The sequence below is a fragment of the Notamacropus eugenii genome, chromosome 2 (genome assembly GCF_028372415.1).
Source record: "Notamacropus eugenii isolate mMacEug1 chromosome 2, mMacEug1.pri_v2, whole genome shotgun sequence".
Taxonomy (NCBI): domain Eukaryota; kingdom Metazoa; phylum Chordata; class Mammalia; order Diprotodontia; family Macropodidae; genus Notamacropus; species Notamacropus eugenii.
The window spans coordinates 311,066,922-311,081,649 of NC_092873.1; the positions used below are offsets into that span (position 1 = coordinate 311,066,922).

The 14,728-nt window shown below is 38.1% G+C and overlaps 1 protein-coding gene across 3 annotated transcripts in view; it reads left to right on the top strand.

Moving 5' to 3' along the window:
- MYO1D (myosin ID) overlaps positions 1 to 14,728 on the top strand; it is a 395,320-nt gene that overhangs the window by 168,259 nt on the left and 212,333 nt on the right. For all 3 annotated transcript variants that reach the window (XM_072644957.1, XM_072644959.1, XM_072644958.1), the window contains exons 14-15: positions 2,333 to 2,465; positions 14,393 to 14,559. In XM_072644957.1, coding sequence (XP_072501058.1) covers positions 2,333 to 2,465; positions 14,393 to 14,559 — 300 coding nt within the window. The remainder of the gene's footprint in view (positions 1 to 2,332; positions 2,466 to 14,392; positions 14,560 to 14,728) is intronic.

Here is a 14,728-nt window from a genome sequence, read left to right on the forward strand (position 1 = left end):
CCTGGGGGCCTTGCTATGTCTCATGACACTATGTGGGTACCCTCAGGGTCAAGTTATGACAGGATGTGGACAAGAATTTCACAGGATGAGAAATCATGGAAGGGTTGTATTCATCACTCTTGGAGAGAGTACTCACATCAGTGAAATCCCAGGGCTTTTTGGAAGGGTGGAAGAAATGTGTATAACGTATGTGCATATATTATTTGTCTCCTGCACGTAAACAGTGTTGTACAGTGTTGTAAACATAAATACATGTGATGTGCAGCGAGTATCCTTCATTTTTGAAGAGGACCATGACATCAGAGAAATGGTGATTGACTTGCACTAGAGTATCATATCAGAGGAACTGAGAGAGGCCAAAGGGCCCAGTCTTATTCGTTGGAGACCAGAATATCTAAAAAGAATGCTGAGACTGTGTTCTTTTTCTCTCGCTTGGAAAATGTCAATTTCCTATTACAAAAAAGGGGGAATGTTGATGGCAACCCTGTTTTAACAGTCTGATTGGGTGGTTGTTGTCCTTTCTTCCTGAAGTGGCCCAAAATGACATCGCTATCTTGGAGTCAAGGTACGCTGTGTCCGACTGTGGCTGATCTTGGGAGACTCTACCATAGGTCGGGCACATGTGATCCATAGGAACATTGGAACCTGATTAATATAAAACCAAAGATACTCAAAATGGGAGGGGGAGAAATTAGACTCTAGACCAAGATAGATCAGTTAGTAGACATTTATTAAGCACTGGCAGTGTGCTAAGTTCTGGGCATACAGAAGGAGGCAAAAGACAGCCCCTTCCTGCAAGGGACTTACACTTTAATAGGGGAGACAGCATGCAAACAAAAATAAGATAAGCTATGTTCAAGGTTAATAGGAAATAACTTATGGAGGGAAAGCGCTAGAATTAAGTAGGGACAGGGAACGGTTCCTGTAGGAGGTACAATTCTAATTGGTGCTTAAAGGAAGCCAGGGAGGTCAGTAGTTGGAGTGGAGGAGGAAGTATTTCCTCAGGGACTGGGGGACAGTCGAAGAAAATGCCCCAAGTTGGGAGAATGGAGTGTCTTGTTCATGGAATAGCCAGGAAGTTAGTATATTGGGGATTAAAGTGTAAGAAGACTAGGAAGGTAGGAGGGGGCTAGGTTAGGAAGGGTTTTGAAGGCCAAACAGACAATTTTGAACTTGCTCCCAGAGGCATATTGGGAACCCCTGCAGTTCATTGAATAAGTGGGTAACATGGTCAGACCTGAGTTGTAGAAAAATCATTTTAGTGGCCGAATAGAAAACTGAATGTCAAGAAAATGGAGTCTAGCTAGTATCTTCTTTAACTAGAAAATTTGCGCAAAGGCAGTTTTTGTCATTGACTCTAAGCAACTTTTTATTATATGCCTCCTGTAAGGAGAGGAGCAGTTTCGGAGTGATTCCCAGGTGTGTACCTGCTTTTTCAGACAGTTTATGATACTGTGACCTCCTTGAAGAGAGAGGCTGTATCTTATTTTCTTCCTATTCCCCCTAGCACAAAACAGAAGGAATTGTACACAGTAAGGTACTTAATAGCTTCTTGCGGTTCCACGTTAACAGTGTAACAGGTTGAAAAACTGCTATTGTCACCTTTCCTGCCCCAACTCTGGGCATCATCATCTTACCAGTGGTTTGTCCCTTGTCGTAGTTATATGATGAATATTGATTTCCTTTCTAGACCTAGTTCATATTATATTATGAGACTCGTGTTCTCTATTTGGGTAGTCTGATATGTTATAACTAACTGTTCCTTCTAATAGTTACTCCTTTTAAAGTTCAAAAGAGTTGAGGAAATTCACTAGCTGTGCATTTCTTGTCATTATGGATTCGTTGTTGTCACTTTATCGTTTTGAAATTGGCTCTTTTGAGTTCCTTCCGCAGTCCAAATAAAGATACTTACAATAAAATGCCATCCATATCCAGGAAAGAACTATGAAATCGGAACACAGAATGAAACCGACTGTTTTCTTTTGGGTTATGTTTTGTTTTAGTTTGGTTTTTCTCATGGTTTCTCCCATTCATTTTAATTCTTCTATGCAACATGACTAATGAGAAAATGTGTTTAATAAGAATGTAGGTATACAGCCCATACAAAGGAGAGAGGGGGAGAAAATCTAAGATTTACAGAAGTGATTGTAGAAAACTGAAAACCAATAAATTAATAATTAAAAAGAAAGAAAACTAAAAATAAATAAATTAATTTATTAAAAAAATAATTTAAAAAAAGGTACTCACAGTGTAGCTCGGCAGGACAGCTTATCACTTCTGGAAGAACTCATTGGAACTGATGTATTTGAATTTCTTTTCCTACGGCTCTTAGTTCAAATCCTGTGCTGAAGAACATGTGGCCGGAAGGCAAATTGAGCATTACAGAGGTTACCAAACGCCCTTTAACAGCGGCTACCTTGTTTAAGAATTCCATGATTGCCTTAGTAGACAACCTGGCATCAAAGGTAATTATTTTCTGATCTACATTTCCATTTTCATACTTGGCTCCTTCTTGACATGCCCTTCATGTGATGTGTGTCTGGTTTGCTTCTTTAGGCAATGACATTTAGTTTTACTCATCAAATTAAAACAGAGTGATTCAAACTGAATGTGATGAATAATACAGTTCTCACCATTATCATTTTTGGCATCATGGTACAGTCCTGCCCAGGCTCGGTACTGGTATTCTTCACTTTGTTTGGGTTTTTCATGTAGCTTTGATATTTGATGTCTGTCTTGGTCAAAAAGAAAGTCTGGATGTATGTGCTGTGATCCTTAACAGCTTTGTGACTTTGAAGTCACTTAATGTCTTAGATCTCATTTTCCTCAGCTGTAAAACAAGTGGTTTGAACAAAATGACCTCTGAGGAAGGTGCCTTCCAAGCTCCTAATCTAAGAAACACTAAAACTCTTTAATAATGATATTCCCTAATGCTGGTCCAAAGACATTCATGAAAAATAGCTCATGATTATAAGGGATCATTGTATTATCTGTGGAAATAGACAAATGGTAGGAGTTTCCAAGAGGAGGTGGAATCTTTTTATTCTTCCTAAAGTACATTAAGATGTAGTCTTGATAAATGCCTCGTCTTTCCATTCTTTCTTTTGGGGACTTTTCTCGCTTGACTGATCACCTGGGTCTATTGTCTTTTTTTTTCTATGTCCTAAAATATCAGGCCTTTGCTCTAACTATTGTTGCTGACAACTTTGATAAATCATCAAGCATTCTGGAATTCTTACCTAAATGTCATGTGCTCCTGTGTGCTTCTGACTTCCCTTCTTGTCTCTTGTCTGTTATTATTATTATTAATACTGTTGTTAATTGTTTATCAATTTCCACCCCCAATCATTTCAATCTGTGGTATGTTTGTCATTCTGTCATTGGAGTTAAAATAGAAATGTGGCTCAAATGCATCTCTTGGGTCTTTTAAGGACTCACACCACCACGTACATGATAAGAGAGTCTCAATGAGAAAGACTGACTCAAAGGCAGGTAATTTATCTTTTGTCTTGACTTTGCCACTTGCAGTGTGACCTTGAATGAGACATTCATTTAACCTTAGTTTTCTCATCTCTGAATTGAGGAGGTTGGATGGTAGATCTATCCCTTCCAGTTCTATTTTATGATTCTTCCGTAAAAGTTTTTTTCCCTATATCTTTAGTTTTTATATCACTTTCATTTACTAACATATCCCTCTCCCTGATTTTCAGAGAACCATCCTATATAACAGACTAGAAAAGGGGGGAAAGGGGAAGAGGGGGAGTGGTTTGGAAAAATTAACACATCAGTCAAATCTGACATTGTGTGTAATGTTCCACATCTATAGTTCTCACCTCTGCAAAGAAAGAAAGAAGATATGTTCTCATATCTCTTCTTTGGGGCCAGATTTGGTCATTATAATTTTATATCACATTTGGTTCCAATTTTTGCTGTCTCTTTTCTTCCCATTTACACTTTGTTAGTTGCTGTATATATGTGGCTTTTCACAGTCTGCTTGTTTCACTTTGCATCACTTCATATTCATCCAGTTCTCATGCTTCTCTGAATTCACGTCCATTGTTTATTCTAGCACAGTGACATTCCTTTACTTCTGAGTACCACAGTTTGGCTATTCCACAACTGATAGGCATCCACTTTGTTTTAGTCTTTTGCCACCACAAAGTGTTGCTATGAATATTTTGGTGTATATAAGACTTTTCTTCCTATCATTGACTTTCATGGGGTACATGCCTCACTGTGGGATCTGTGGATCAAAGCCTATGGAATTTTTTTAATTTTTTACCATTTTTATTTAAAGTTTTCAGTTCCAAATTCTATCCCTCCCTTCCTCTCCTTCCCCCTCTGTGAGAGAGTTAACAATTAGATATATGTTATATATGTGCAATCATGTAAAACATTTCCATATTAGTCATTCTCTATAAGAAAATTCAAATAAAAGAAAGAAACAAGGAGAAAAATAGCATGCTTCATTTGGTATTTGGTTAATATCAGTTCCTTCTCTGGAGGCAGATAATATGCTTCATCATTAGTCCTTTGGGATTGTCTTAGATTGTTGTATTGCTGAGAATAGTGAAGTCAATCACAGTATATTGCTGTTACTGTGTACAGTGTTCTCCTGGTTCTACTTACTTTACTTTGCATCAGCTCATGTAAGTCTTTCCAGGTTTTTCTGAAGTCACCCTGCTTGTCATTTCTTATAGGCCAATAAAATTCCATTATAATTATATACCACAGGTTGTTTAGCTGTTTACCCAGTTGATGAGCATCCCTTTGATTTCTAATTCTTAGCCAAAACAAAAAGAGCCACTATAAATATTTTTGTACAAATAGGTCATTTTCCCTTTTTGGGGGGTGAAAGACTGGATATTGATTCCAATTCTACTTAGGTTCTAATTGTTCCCTTTTCTTTGTCTTGCTCATTTCTGCCTTCAGGAATAGGAAGTCTATTTTGTTCACACATTTTAGATACTCTCTTTGCATAATTCTAAGTTACTTTCCAGAATAGTTGGACAGATTTAAAGCTCCAACAACAGTGTGTTGGTGTGCTGCTGTCTTTCCATAAACTCTCTAACATTGGCTATATTTATCTTTTGCCATCATTGCCAATTTGCTGAGTGTGCAATGAAAACTCAATCTATGCATATCTTGATGCAAAAAAAAAAAAATCAAATAGGGATCAATGGAGATGAGTGTTAATCACTGGTTGGTCAGTGCAATGAGATTTTATTTGTTGCCATTTCTGGTAAGATCCTGCCTCAGTGTTTTTGTGGTCCAGCTCCTGTACAGCAAGCTCAACTATATTTTTCCAAAGTTGTGATTTTTAATTTGAGGTCACAATATGATGTAAAAAACATGATCTTTGTGACTGTAGCATCTAGATCCCAACAAAATTAAAAATCAGCATCTCGACTAGTTTTCCTTGCCTTCCAAGGTGCATTTGTTATCAACTATAGAATTGTACCCTGGATGTTCAATACTAACATCTATGTAGCATTTTAAGGTTTGCAAAGAACTTTGTATATGTTATCTTATTCAATCCTCACAGCAACCCTGTGAGGTAGGTACTGTTATTACCATCCCCATTTTACGGTTAAAGAAAATCTGACTGAAAAAGATTAAGTGACTTGACCAGGGTCACATAGTTATGTAAAAGTCTGACACAGAATTTAGACTTAGAGCTTATGACTTCATATCCAAAACTCTATCCGCTGCACTACTTAACTGCTGAGGTGTTTATAAGTAGATTTGACTAACCAGTCAAAGTTAATTAAAATCATAAGCATGTTCCATAACATGTGTTTCCTGTTAGATCACAATTAATGATGTCTTATCCATCCATTTCCTTTCATCACTGGACTAAAGCAGTATGATATGAACTTTTGAGAATCTAACAAATTATGTGAAAGCTGATGGTTGACTAGACCTCCAGTTTTTCAGAATACTTATAACCAAAAAGAGTGTGAGATTCATCAGAGATTGTTAGGCTTATAATGAAGGAACTTGAATATTCTATGACCTTTCTAAAAAACCTGCCTAGAAGACCTCTTGGTTGTGGAATGGATTTGCAGAGTCAGTGCAGTGCCTTAAATTGATGATAAGAATGAAAAACAGTAAAGTCATATAATCTGCACTAGAGATACCCTACATGCGCGCACGCGCTCACACACACACACACACACACACTCACACACACACAACGAGTTGATAGTCCATAACTTGTATAGTACTAAGTCTGTTACAAAATGGCAGACAGCAAAGAGAGACACCATTCCAGTTGGCCAGCAGGCAGAATGGCATCAGTATGCCTTCAAATTTCAGATGGAGCATAAATCTTCAGAGCAGTGGTTATCTTCATTATCAGTATCATGATCCTTGTTTCCATTCTGTCTGCAAATCAAAATTACCAAACCAAAATCCACATGAGATAGAGTCAGGATGACCAACAATGGAGTCTTAGAAGGTAACCAGTAGACCAGTTCAAAACGAACATTAATTCAATTATGGGCAATGCTGAAGTTGTGAGGAGGTTGGATATTTAGCAGATGTACCACCTTAAGATTGCAATTGATGGTTAAGGAATTCTGTGAAGTAACCACCCATGGTTCAACCATCATTGGCAATTGAGGATGGAGAAGAAACAGACTTAGGAGTACAGACAAGTTTTATACACAACGGCTATTGTTGTAACCACATGACAGCCTCCTTATGTATATGTAATGTTGTAAGCAATGCTAAGCATATAGTAATCTCTTAGCCTTATCTCCACATGCAGAAACAAATACTTGATGGGCAATGACTTCCTCTTATACAAAGAGCAGTAATATTCTTGCCAATGAATGTCCTAAATGTACTGATATGACATGAGACACTGTAATCTCTGGACTGTATTAGAGGCTGAAATCCTTTTAACCAGCAAATGTGGTAACAGTTGTACAAGGTTCACTGTTCTATAATGACAGACGGCTTTAGCCCCCAGTTGGGGTGAGGTAGGGCATGCCTGGATCTCATGAATACAAATAGACATGTACTTTGTGGTGGCTTTGTGTAGGTGTTTGTTCAGACATGTGAATAGCATCAAAAGAAAATATATCAGCTAAAAAAACCACTTTACCAAATCAAAAACATGTTAACCAGGTAATGCTCCATCCCCAAACAAAGGATATCTTCATTTTCAGATTATTAGGCTTTCAAAAGATAGTAGGGTAAGCAGTAGAGTACATGAAGCTCTCAGGAAAGGAAGGTCCCTCTACCTATACAGATTGGAATCTTCTCTGTGATTTCTAATCTTAAAAAATTTTCCAGAACACTGAGAATTTCAGTGATGTGTGGCAGGTGGTCACACAGCCACTACGGGGCAGAAGCAAGGCCTGAACTCGGGTATTCCGGGTGCTAAAGCCAACTCTATCCACTATGCCACACTGCCACTAAAAAGATGTTTAAACTCACTAAAAGACTGCAAGTCAAATAAAGTATTCCAAGATTCAAAGTCTATACACAAAAACTCTCTCCACTTTTGATGTCCTCGTCTACCCTTATTTGCTTGATTTCTTGGTACATCTTGAGCAAAGCTGCAAAAATTTCCCTTGGGTTTGTTTTGTTCCTGGTACCAAGGGTTCTACCAAGTTATAGCACGTCTACAGTGTCCTCCTTCTCCATTTACTGTGTTCCACTCCCCCTCATCCATAACTGCAAACCTACCCTTCTTCTATCACTAAAACATCTGACAATGAAAACATAAGAATGCAAACCATGGAGAATATTTTAGGGAGGGGGAAGAGGAGAGGTGAGAAGCCCTGAATATGTCCAGATGACTAGCTTTGGAGGGATTATATTTTGAACACTCAGTAAGGTTTTTGTATAAAAATACAATTTTCCCTTTATGTTCCATTAAATTTTAAATTTAGGTTTCCCTACAGTCAGTAAGAATAACTAGAGTTACTAGATGAAAAGCAAATAAGTAGTTACTTATGACTGAAAATGTATTTTACCTCTGTGTATGAATAAGGAGAGGGACACTCAGCTTATGAATCAATTGGTTTAGGAAATTCCTGGATAAGGAAACTCCCTCTGCCAGTGCCATTTGGGGCCTTCTCTAACTTTTAGTCTTACAAAAGTTGTACAGGGCAGTGAGAGGTTAAGAGATTTGAACCAATAAAGGTGTCAAAGTATATTCCTTGAACCCAAGACTTTCTGGCTTCAAGGCTGACTCTGTATCCATCCTGCTGCCCATGTGCACTAGTAGAAACTTTAAAAAACATATACATAATAAATAAATAATAATAATATGCCTACATTTTACATTGTGTTTCAGTAAAACAAAACCACCTACCGGTGATTATGATAAGTCCTAAATGTAATTTCCTACTGTTATAGTTTACTGATTGTTAACGAAATGGAGGGATGTGTACTTTAACTTTAGCTTGGCAGAGTTTGATAAAGTATTCTTTATAGAGCTAAAAAATAAATTTCACATCTGGACCAAGATAGATATCTTTTACTTATTGTTGAACTATAGCATGAAGTCTTCCAAACGGTTTCATTTGTCCCGTGTCTATAATACAAACAAGTATTGCATTTATTAATCAGTTTATCATTTTACATTATTACCAAAAATATAATGAAAATCAAAGGGAAAAGTGTAAATTTATACAGAAGTGTCACTAAGTATTTAATATAAAAGCATCTTATCCTGGACATGCCCAAAAGCCATCTACTCCCATGTGCCTATTCCCTCTAGCTGCTCATTTCATGGTTTTAATTCTTAAATCATAATCACCTGGTTAAAACTCACTACTTCTCCAATTATAAATTCCCAATGGCCCTTGTGTTATCATCTCCTCAAGGTCTTAGTGGCACATGAAAACCAATGTTCTAGTATAAGGGAGATCCACTTGGGGTTACAGGATGGTGGGTTGATGGTCAATGACAGATGGGGCAAAAACATCAATAAAACATTTGAAAAATTAAAGAAAAAAAGACAACCAGTGTTCTTTCTCTCATTTCCAAGGTCATTGACCCCTGCCCCTTCCCATTAGCTTCATTGCCACTAACAAACATCCTCCTGTTCCTCAAGTTCCTAACCTTGAAGGTTATCTTAGACTCATTCCTCTTCTTTGATGCCCCATCTCACCAATAGCCAAGTTTGGGGGTTTGTTTTTTTTAAGTATTATTCCTCAACATAGCATTTGTTCTCCATTTCAACCTTCACTCTCCTCATCCAGGCTCTCCTCACTTCCCATCAGACTTATGCAAAAGCCTGTTAACTTATCTCTCTGCTTCTGGCTATTCTTAAATATTATACTAGTATACAGCTGGCAAGATAATATTCCTCAAATATATTTTATGTCTTATTACTCCCCTTGGTGACAATCTATTCCTGATTACCTTTGGATAATATGAAAAAAATCATCATTTTGATATTCGTGTCTTCTTTTTATATGACTACCACTCTTGCTGTTACTTCCCAACCCAACTTTGCCATTCCTTTCCAACAAGTTTCCATGTTGTCCTGCAGTTATAACTTGTTAGTCTCCACCACTGGATCTTGACATATGCTCTTCCTCTTGTTTGCAATTAAATCTCTTGTCTACTTCTCCAAACCAACCAAGGGCTACAATGGGTAGATCATTGAATTATTATATAGTAGCAAAGGTGCTGATGTGGGAGTCAGGAGAGACTTGAGAACCAGTTCTGACCATCACAAATCAGAGAAACGTGGAAAAATCACTCTTCTGCTCTGAACTTCAGTTTCATCTTCTATGAAGGATAGGGATAGAAAAAGGAATAGGGATAAGGATAGGATTAGGGATAGAGGAAGGACACTGGTGAAGAGAACTCCCTCTACCATGCAGGTCTGTGCTTTCTCTGTAACTTATAGTTTTATACAGTTATCTTTCAGCACTGAGAGGTTAAGTAACGTGCCCAGAGTCACACAGCCCATATGTTTCAGAAATGGGACTTGACCCTAGGTCCTCCTGACTTCAAGAGCAGCTCTCTGTCTGCCATTCTACAACTACCTCTCATCTTCTAAAAACCAGAGATGATAAGTAGTTCCTATCTCAAAAGGTTGTTGTAAAGAAATTATTTTGTAAATTTGGAATTGTTATGTTCATTCCTGGCAAAAATTTCAGAACATATTTTATAAAAATAATATAGTTATCTATATTCCGAAGAAAACTTTCTTTCTCTTCCTTTTTTTCCTTCTTTTCTTCTTTCTGTTCTTTCATCCTTCCTTTTTTCTTTTTGACAAGTTTACTTAACTAAGTGGATAAAGAAAATACCATTAATCTACTTAGCTTTATATTCCTGACAAAAAACAAAAAGGAAATGAAGATAGTTACCAAAATTCTAGCAAGGTGCTTGTCAAAGTCTCCCGTGCGAGGCGGGAGGGTAGTTGGGTAAATTTAGAACTGAATGATGGCCAAACTTGGGGTTTCCATTGGTGCTTTGATGCCAGTGTAGAAGGATGAAGTTAGTTGAGTGCCCCCGGAGATCTGTTTAACCTTGTGATATTTAATTTACATGTCAGTGACTTGGGTAAAAGCATAGGGGGAAGGAGAAGGGAATAAACATTTATGCAACACTTAACTACACATTTATCAAATGCCCAGTGCTTCAAGGCTAGGATAGCTCACACACTCATACCAAAGATGAAAACTATAGATCTCAACATCTTGAACCTTGGACCAAATCTACAAAGATGAAATTTCAAACCCTACAGGGTTAAACAAAATCAGCTTCACAAACATAAGATGAGAGAAGAACTGCTTGATATCATTTTGTCTATAAAAGATCCAGGGTTTTTAATGGACTACAAACTTGATCCCCATGCTTCCCCCAAAAACAGCAATCTGAGTAGGATACACTAACCAAAAAAAATGAGTCTGATGTTCAGATACATTGAGAAGTATAGTGCCACTGACAAGGAAAATGACAGTGCCTGATCAGACCACATTTCTGGTACTGTGTTCAGGTCTAGGAATCACAGAGATAGAGTTTTAGAGGGAACCTGTCTCAGCAACCTTTTGGGCCAGTCCATACAACAGAAGAATCCCCCCTCTAACATACCTGACAAGGAACCCTCTGGTGTTTGCATGAAGACCTCCAAGGAGGGGAAGCCCCTTTATCTTGGGGCAGCTCATTCCACTTTAGGACAGCTCTGATTGTGAACAAGTTTGTCCCAATATCATGTTCATTTGCCTCTTTGCAACATTTCTTCATTTGATTCTGCTGACTCCCTGGTTCCACCCTCTGGTGACAAACAAACAGTCACATCCCTCTGCAATAGGCCAGCCCTTTTACTCAAAGACTGTTATTACAACAAACAAGGACAATGACAAGGGTAAGTGGGGTAGTGAAGTGTCAGTTCAACAAAATAATCAAGCAAGATTTCTTAAACATCTGTTATATCCAAGATATGGATCCAGGCATCAGTTGGAGGTGACTGGGGATGATTAGCTATGGAAACATAATAGCTTTCTTCAAATTTATGAAGGTTTATCACACAAATTGTCCTACTTGTCCCCAGAGGACACAAGTAAAAACAGTGTGTGGAATCTGCAGAGAGGATTGCCACTTGCTCTAAAGAAAAATTTCCTGAAGATGAGAGCTGTCTGAAAATAGAATGAGTGACCTGAGGAAGTAGTGAGTTCCTCCTCACTGGAGGTGTTCGGGCAAAATCGGTGAAGTGTGTTGTAGAAAGGATTTCTTTTCGGGTGCAGATTACACTCAATAACCTCAGAGATTACTTCCTAAAGTCTAAGAGTTTGTGATTCTGAGAAATGTGAGTCATTCTATCCTTCAGTATTCAACTCCAGACATCTTCATTACATTCCTTCCTTCTACCAGGACAATCACTAATCATTCCAAACACTCTATTAGATTATATTTTGGACCACATTATAGGATCATAGATATAGAGCTGAAAGGGACCCCGCTGGCATTGAAGTCCAAACCACTCACTTTACACATGAGGAAACTGAGGTCCAGAGAAATGAAATCCATTGTCCAAGGTCACATAGGCAGTACATGTCAGTGGTGGTATCTGAACCTGTATCTTCTAAGTCTACAGCCAATGTTTTTTTCCATCTCCACATTTCCCACTTATGTGGTTTAACACTTACTTTTTTGAAAAAAAAAGTTCATATATTTACTTTTGTTCTTAGAAGGTTCTACAATCTGAAAGAGACATAGTGTTTAGGTTTAGAAAAATGACAGTGCTGTTGTACTGCACCTTCATCACACTGTCCCTAGAGTGTCATCTTCATGTGGGTGCTCTGTTTTTGGAAGGATAGTGATAAGTTGCAGATAACAGGTGGGTTTATTTATCTTGTCTTATTCAAATGCCTAACATAGGGCTGTGCATACTTGAAAGAATGGAAGTGGACCTTTGCACATGCCTCTGTGCCTTGGTACTGTTCCAAGCACGCTAATTTGAGGTAGTCCCCATTCTCTGGTATCTTAGAACATTTCCTATAATCTCACATGAATTATGTGCATGAAGCTGCATTTTTCGTGCACTTTTGTTGTTTAGTCATGTCTGACTCTGCGTGACCCCATCTGGGATTTTCTTGGCAGAGATGCTGGAGGGGTTTGCCATTTCCTCCTCCCACTCATTTTACAGATGAGGAAACTGAGGCAGACAGGGTTAAGTAACTTGCCCAAGGTTACACAGTAAGTGTCCTTGGCTGGATTTGAATCGATGACAATGATTCTTCCTGATTGCAAACCCAGTGCTCTATCTACTACCCTGACTAGCTTACCCACTGGCACTACCCTAGTGCTATCCATCATCACTGAGATATACTGGAACTAGCCTGATAATCCATCTCCCTGTCTCATCTCTCTCCACTTAAGGTCCATTCTCCTTTCAGTTGTCAAGTTGATCTTCCTAAAGCACAGGTCTGACCATGTTACCTGGCCCCCAGTCAATTAATTCCAATGGCTCCCTGTTGCTTCCAAGATCAAATATAAAACCTCTGTACAGCTTCTAAGACCATTCATAATCTGGCCCCTGCATTCTTTTCCAGTCTTCTTCATCTTACTTGCCTCCATATACTCTGTGATCCAGTGACACTGGCCTCTTTGCTGTTCCTCACGCAAGACTTGGAGTGTTTTTATGGCTGTCCCCCATACCTAGAATTCTCTTCTTCTTCTCTGTTTCTTAGCTTCCTTCAAGTCCCAGCCAAAATCCCACCTTGTAAGGAAGCCTCTCGGAATCCCCCTTCATCTTAGTGACTTCTCCCTGTGGGTTATTTTCAAGTGATCCTGTCTCTCTCTTGTTTGAGCAGAGTTTTTGTCTCCTCCATTAGACTGGGAGCTCCCAAATTTCTTAGCACCCTGCATGGTGCTTAATAAATGCTTCTTGACTGACTTGAAATGACTTTTAATAAGGATAAGATAAGGGCAAGATAGGGTTAAAGATTGAGAGATTTGTTTCTTTTCTTTCCCCCAGAAATTCCATATTACTATGGCTCTGTTTAACATTTATCATTGACCATAATAGGTAGAATTTTTAGTGTATTAGCCTCAATCAGACTGATTACTTCCAAAAAAAAAGAAAAAAAAAGAAAAACGTAAGTGGACAGAAAATTGGCTAAACAGAAAGTGTTTTTATTGAGCATATTATATTTTAGCTGTTTTATGGTGCCTTTCCCGAAGAGCATGGAAGAGCTTCTGGTTCTTAATAAGGGATGGCCAGCAGTGACTAAGAGGGCTCCCCAGCTAAACCAGTAGTATTCAAGAATTACATATAAAATTCCATTTTAAGAAATATGAATTTAACCTCAGCTTTTAAAGCTCTTTGTAAAAATGCTTTCCTAATCTGTTTCCAGTGAATTATATTTAATAAAAAGTCTTAGAGGGGATATGTTTATAAATCCTCATCAGTGTTAGAGTCATTCCGTATTGAAAACATTTTTAGACTTTCTGACATGACTGTATTTGTATACGGTGGTCTCAGAAGGGTGTAAGGTAAAGGAAATGGTAGATTAAAGCATTTTGAAGAACCAAATGAAGAGACATACAGATAAAGGGAAAAGCCATCTAACTCAAGGGCCAGGATCTCACCTAGTTTAGGCAGTTTGTAAAAATATACATAATAGACTCTAGGTCCCATGATAACAGGAAACATAACTTATGCTGACTATCTTGTCTTCTGTTTGTGACCATGACTTAGCCACTCTAATCACACAACTGATGAGTGAGATAGGGGTACTTGTCATCAAAGTAAAGAGTTGTATTTTCCACTGAGACCTTCAAGTTAGTTTCAATATTGTAATTGCTTTCTGGTTAGTAAAGGGAACACAAAATAACCAGGACAAATTGTGTGATTATTGCCTTAGTCTGGGCTTATTTTCAAGTGAAACTTATATGCAATTTTTTATCTCCTTAGGAACCATATTATGTACGTTGCATTAAACCAAATGACAAAAAGTCCCCCCAGCTGTTTGATGAAGAACGATGCCGACATCAGGTGGAATATCTCGGATTACTGGAAAACGTGAGAGTGCGGCGGGCAGGATTTGCTTACCGTCAGACCTATGAAAAGTTTCTTCACAGGTGAGCAGGGATCGTCTAAGTACCTTGTGAACAAAATGATCTTCCTAATATTCATATTTCAGATGATGGAAACAATGAATAAATCCTAGATTTATTGTGAAAAATGTCCCTCATCTGTTGGCATGAATGAGTCTAGGAAAATAGTGCATCCTTTCTTGGAGAAAGGAGA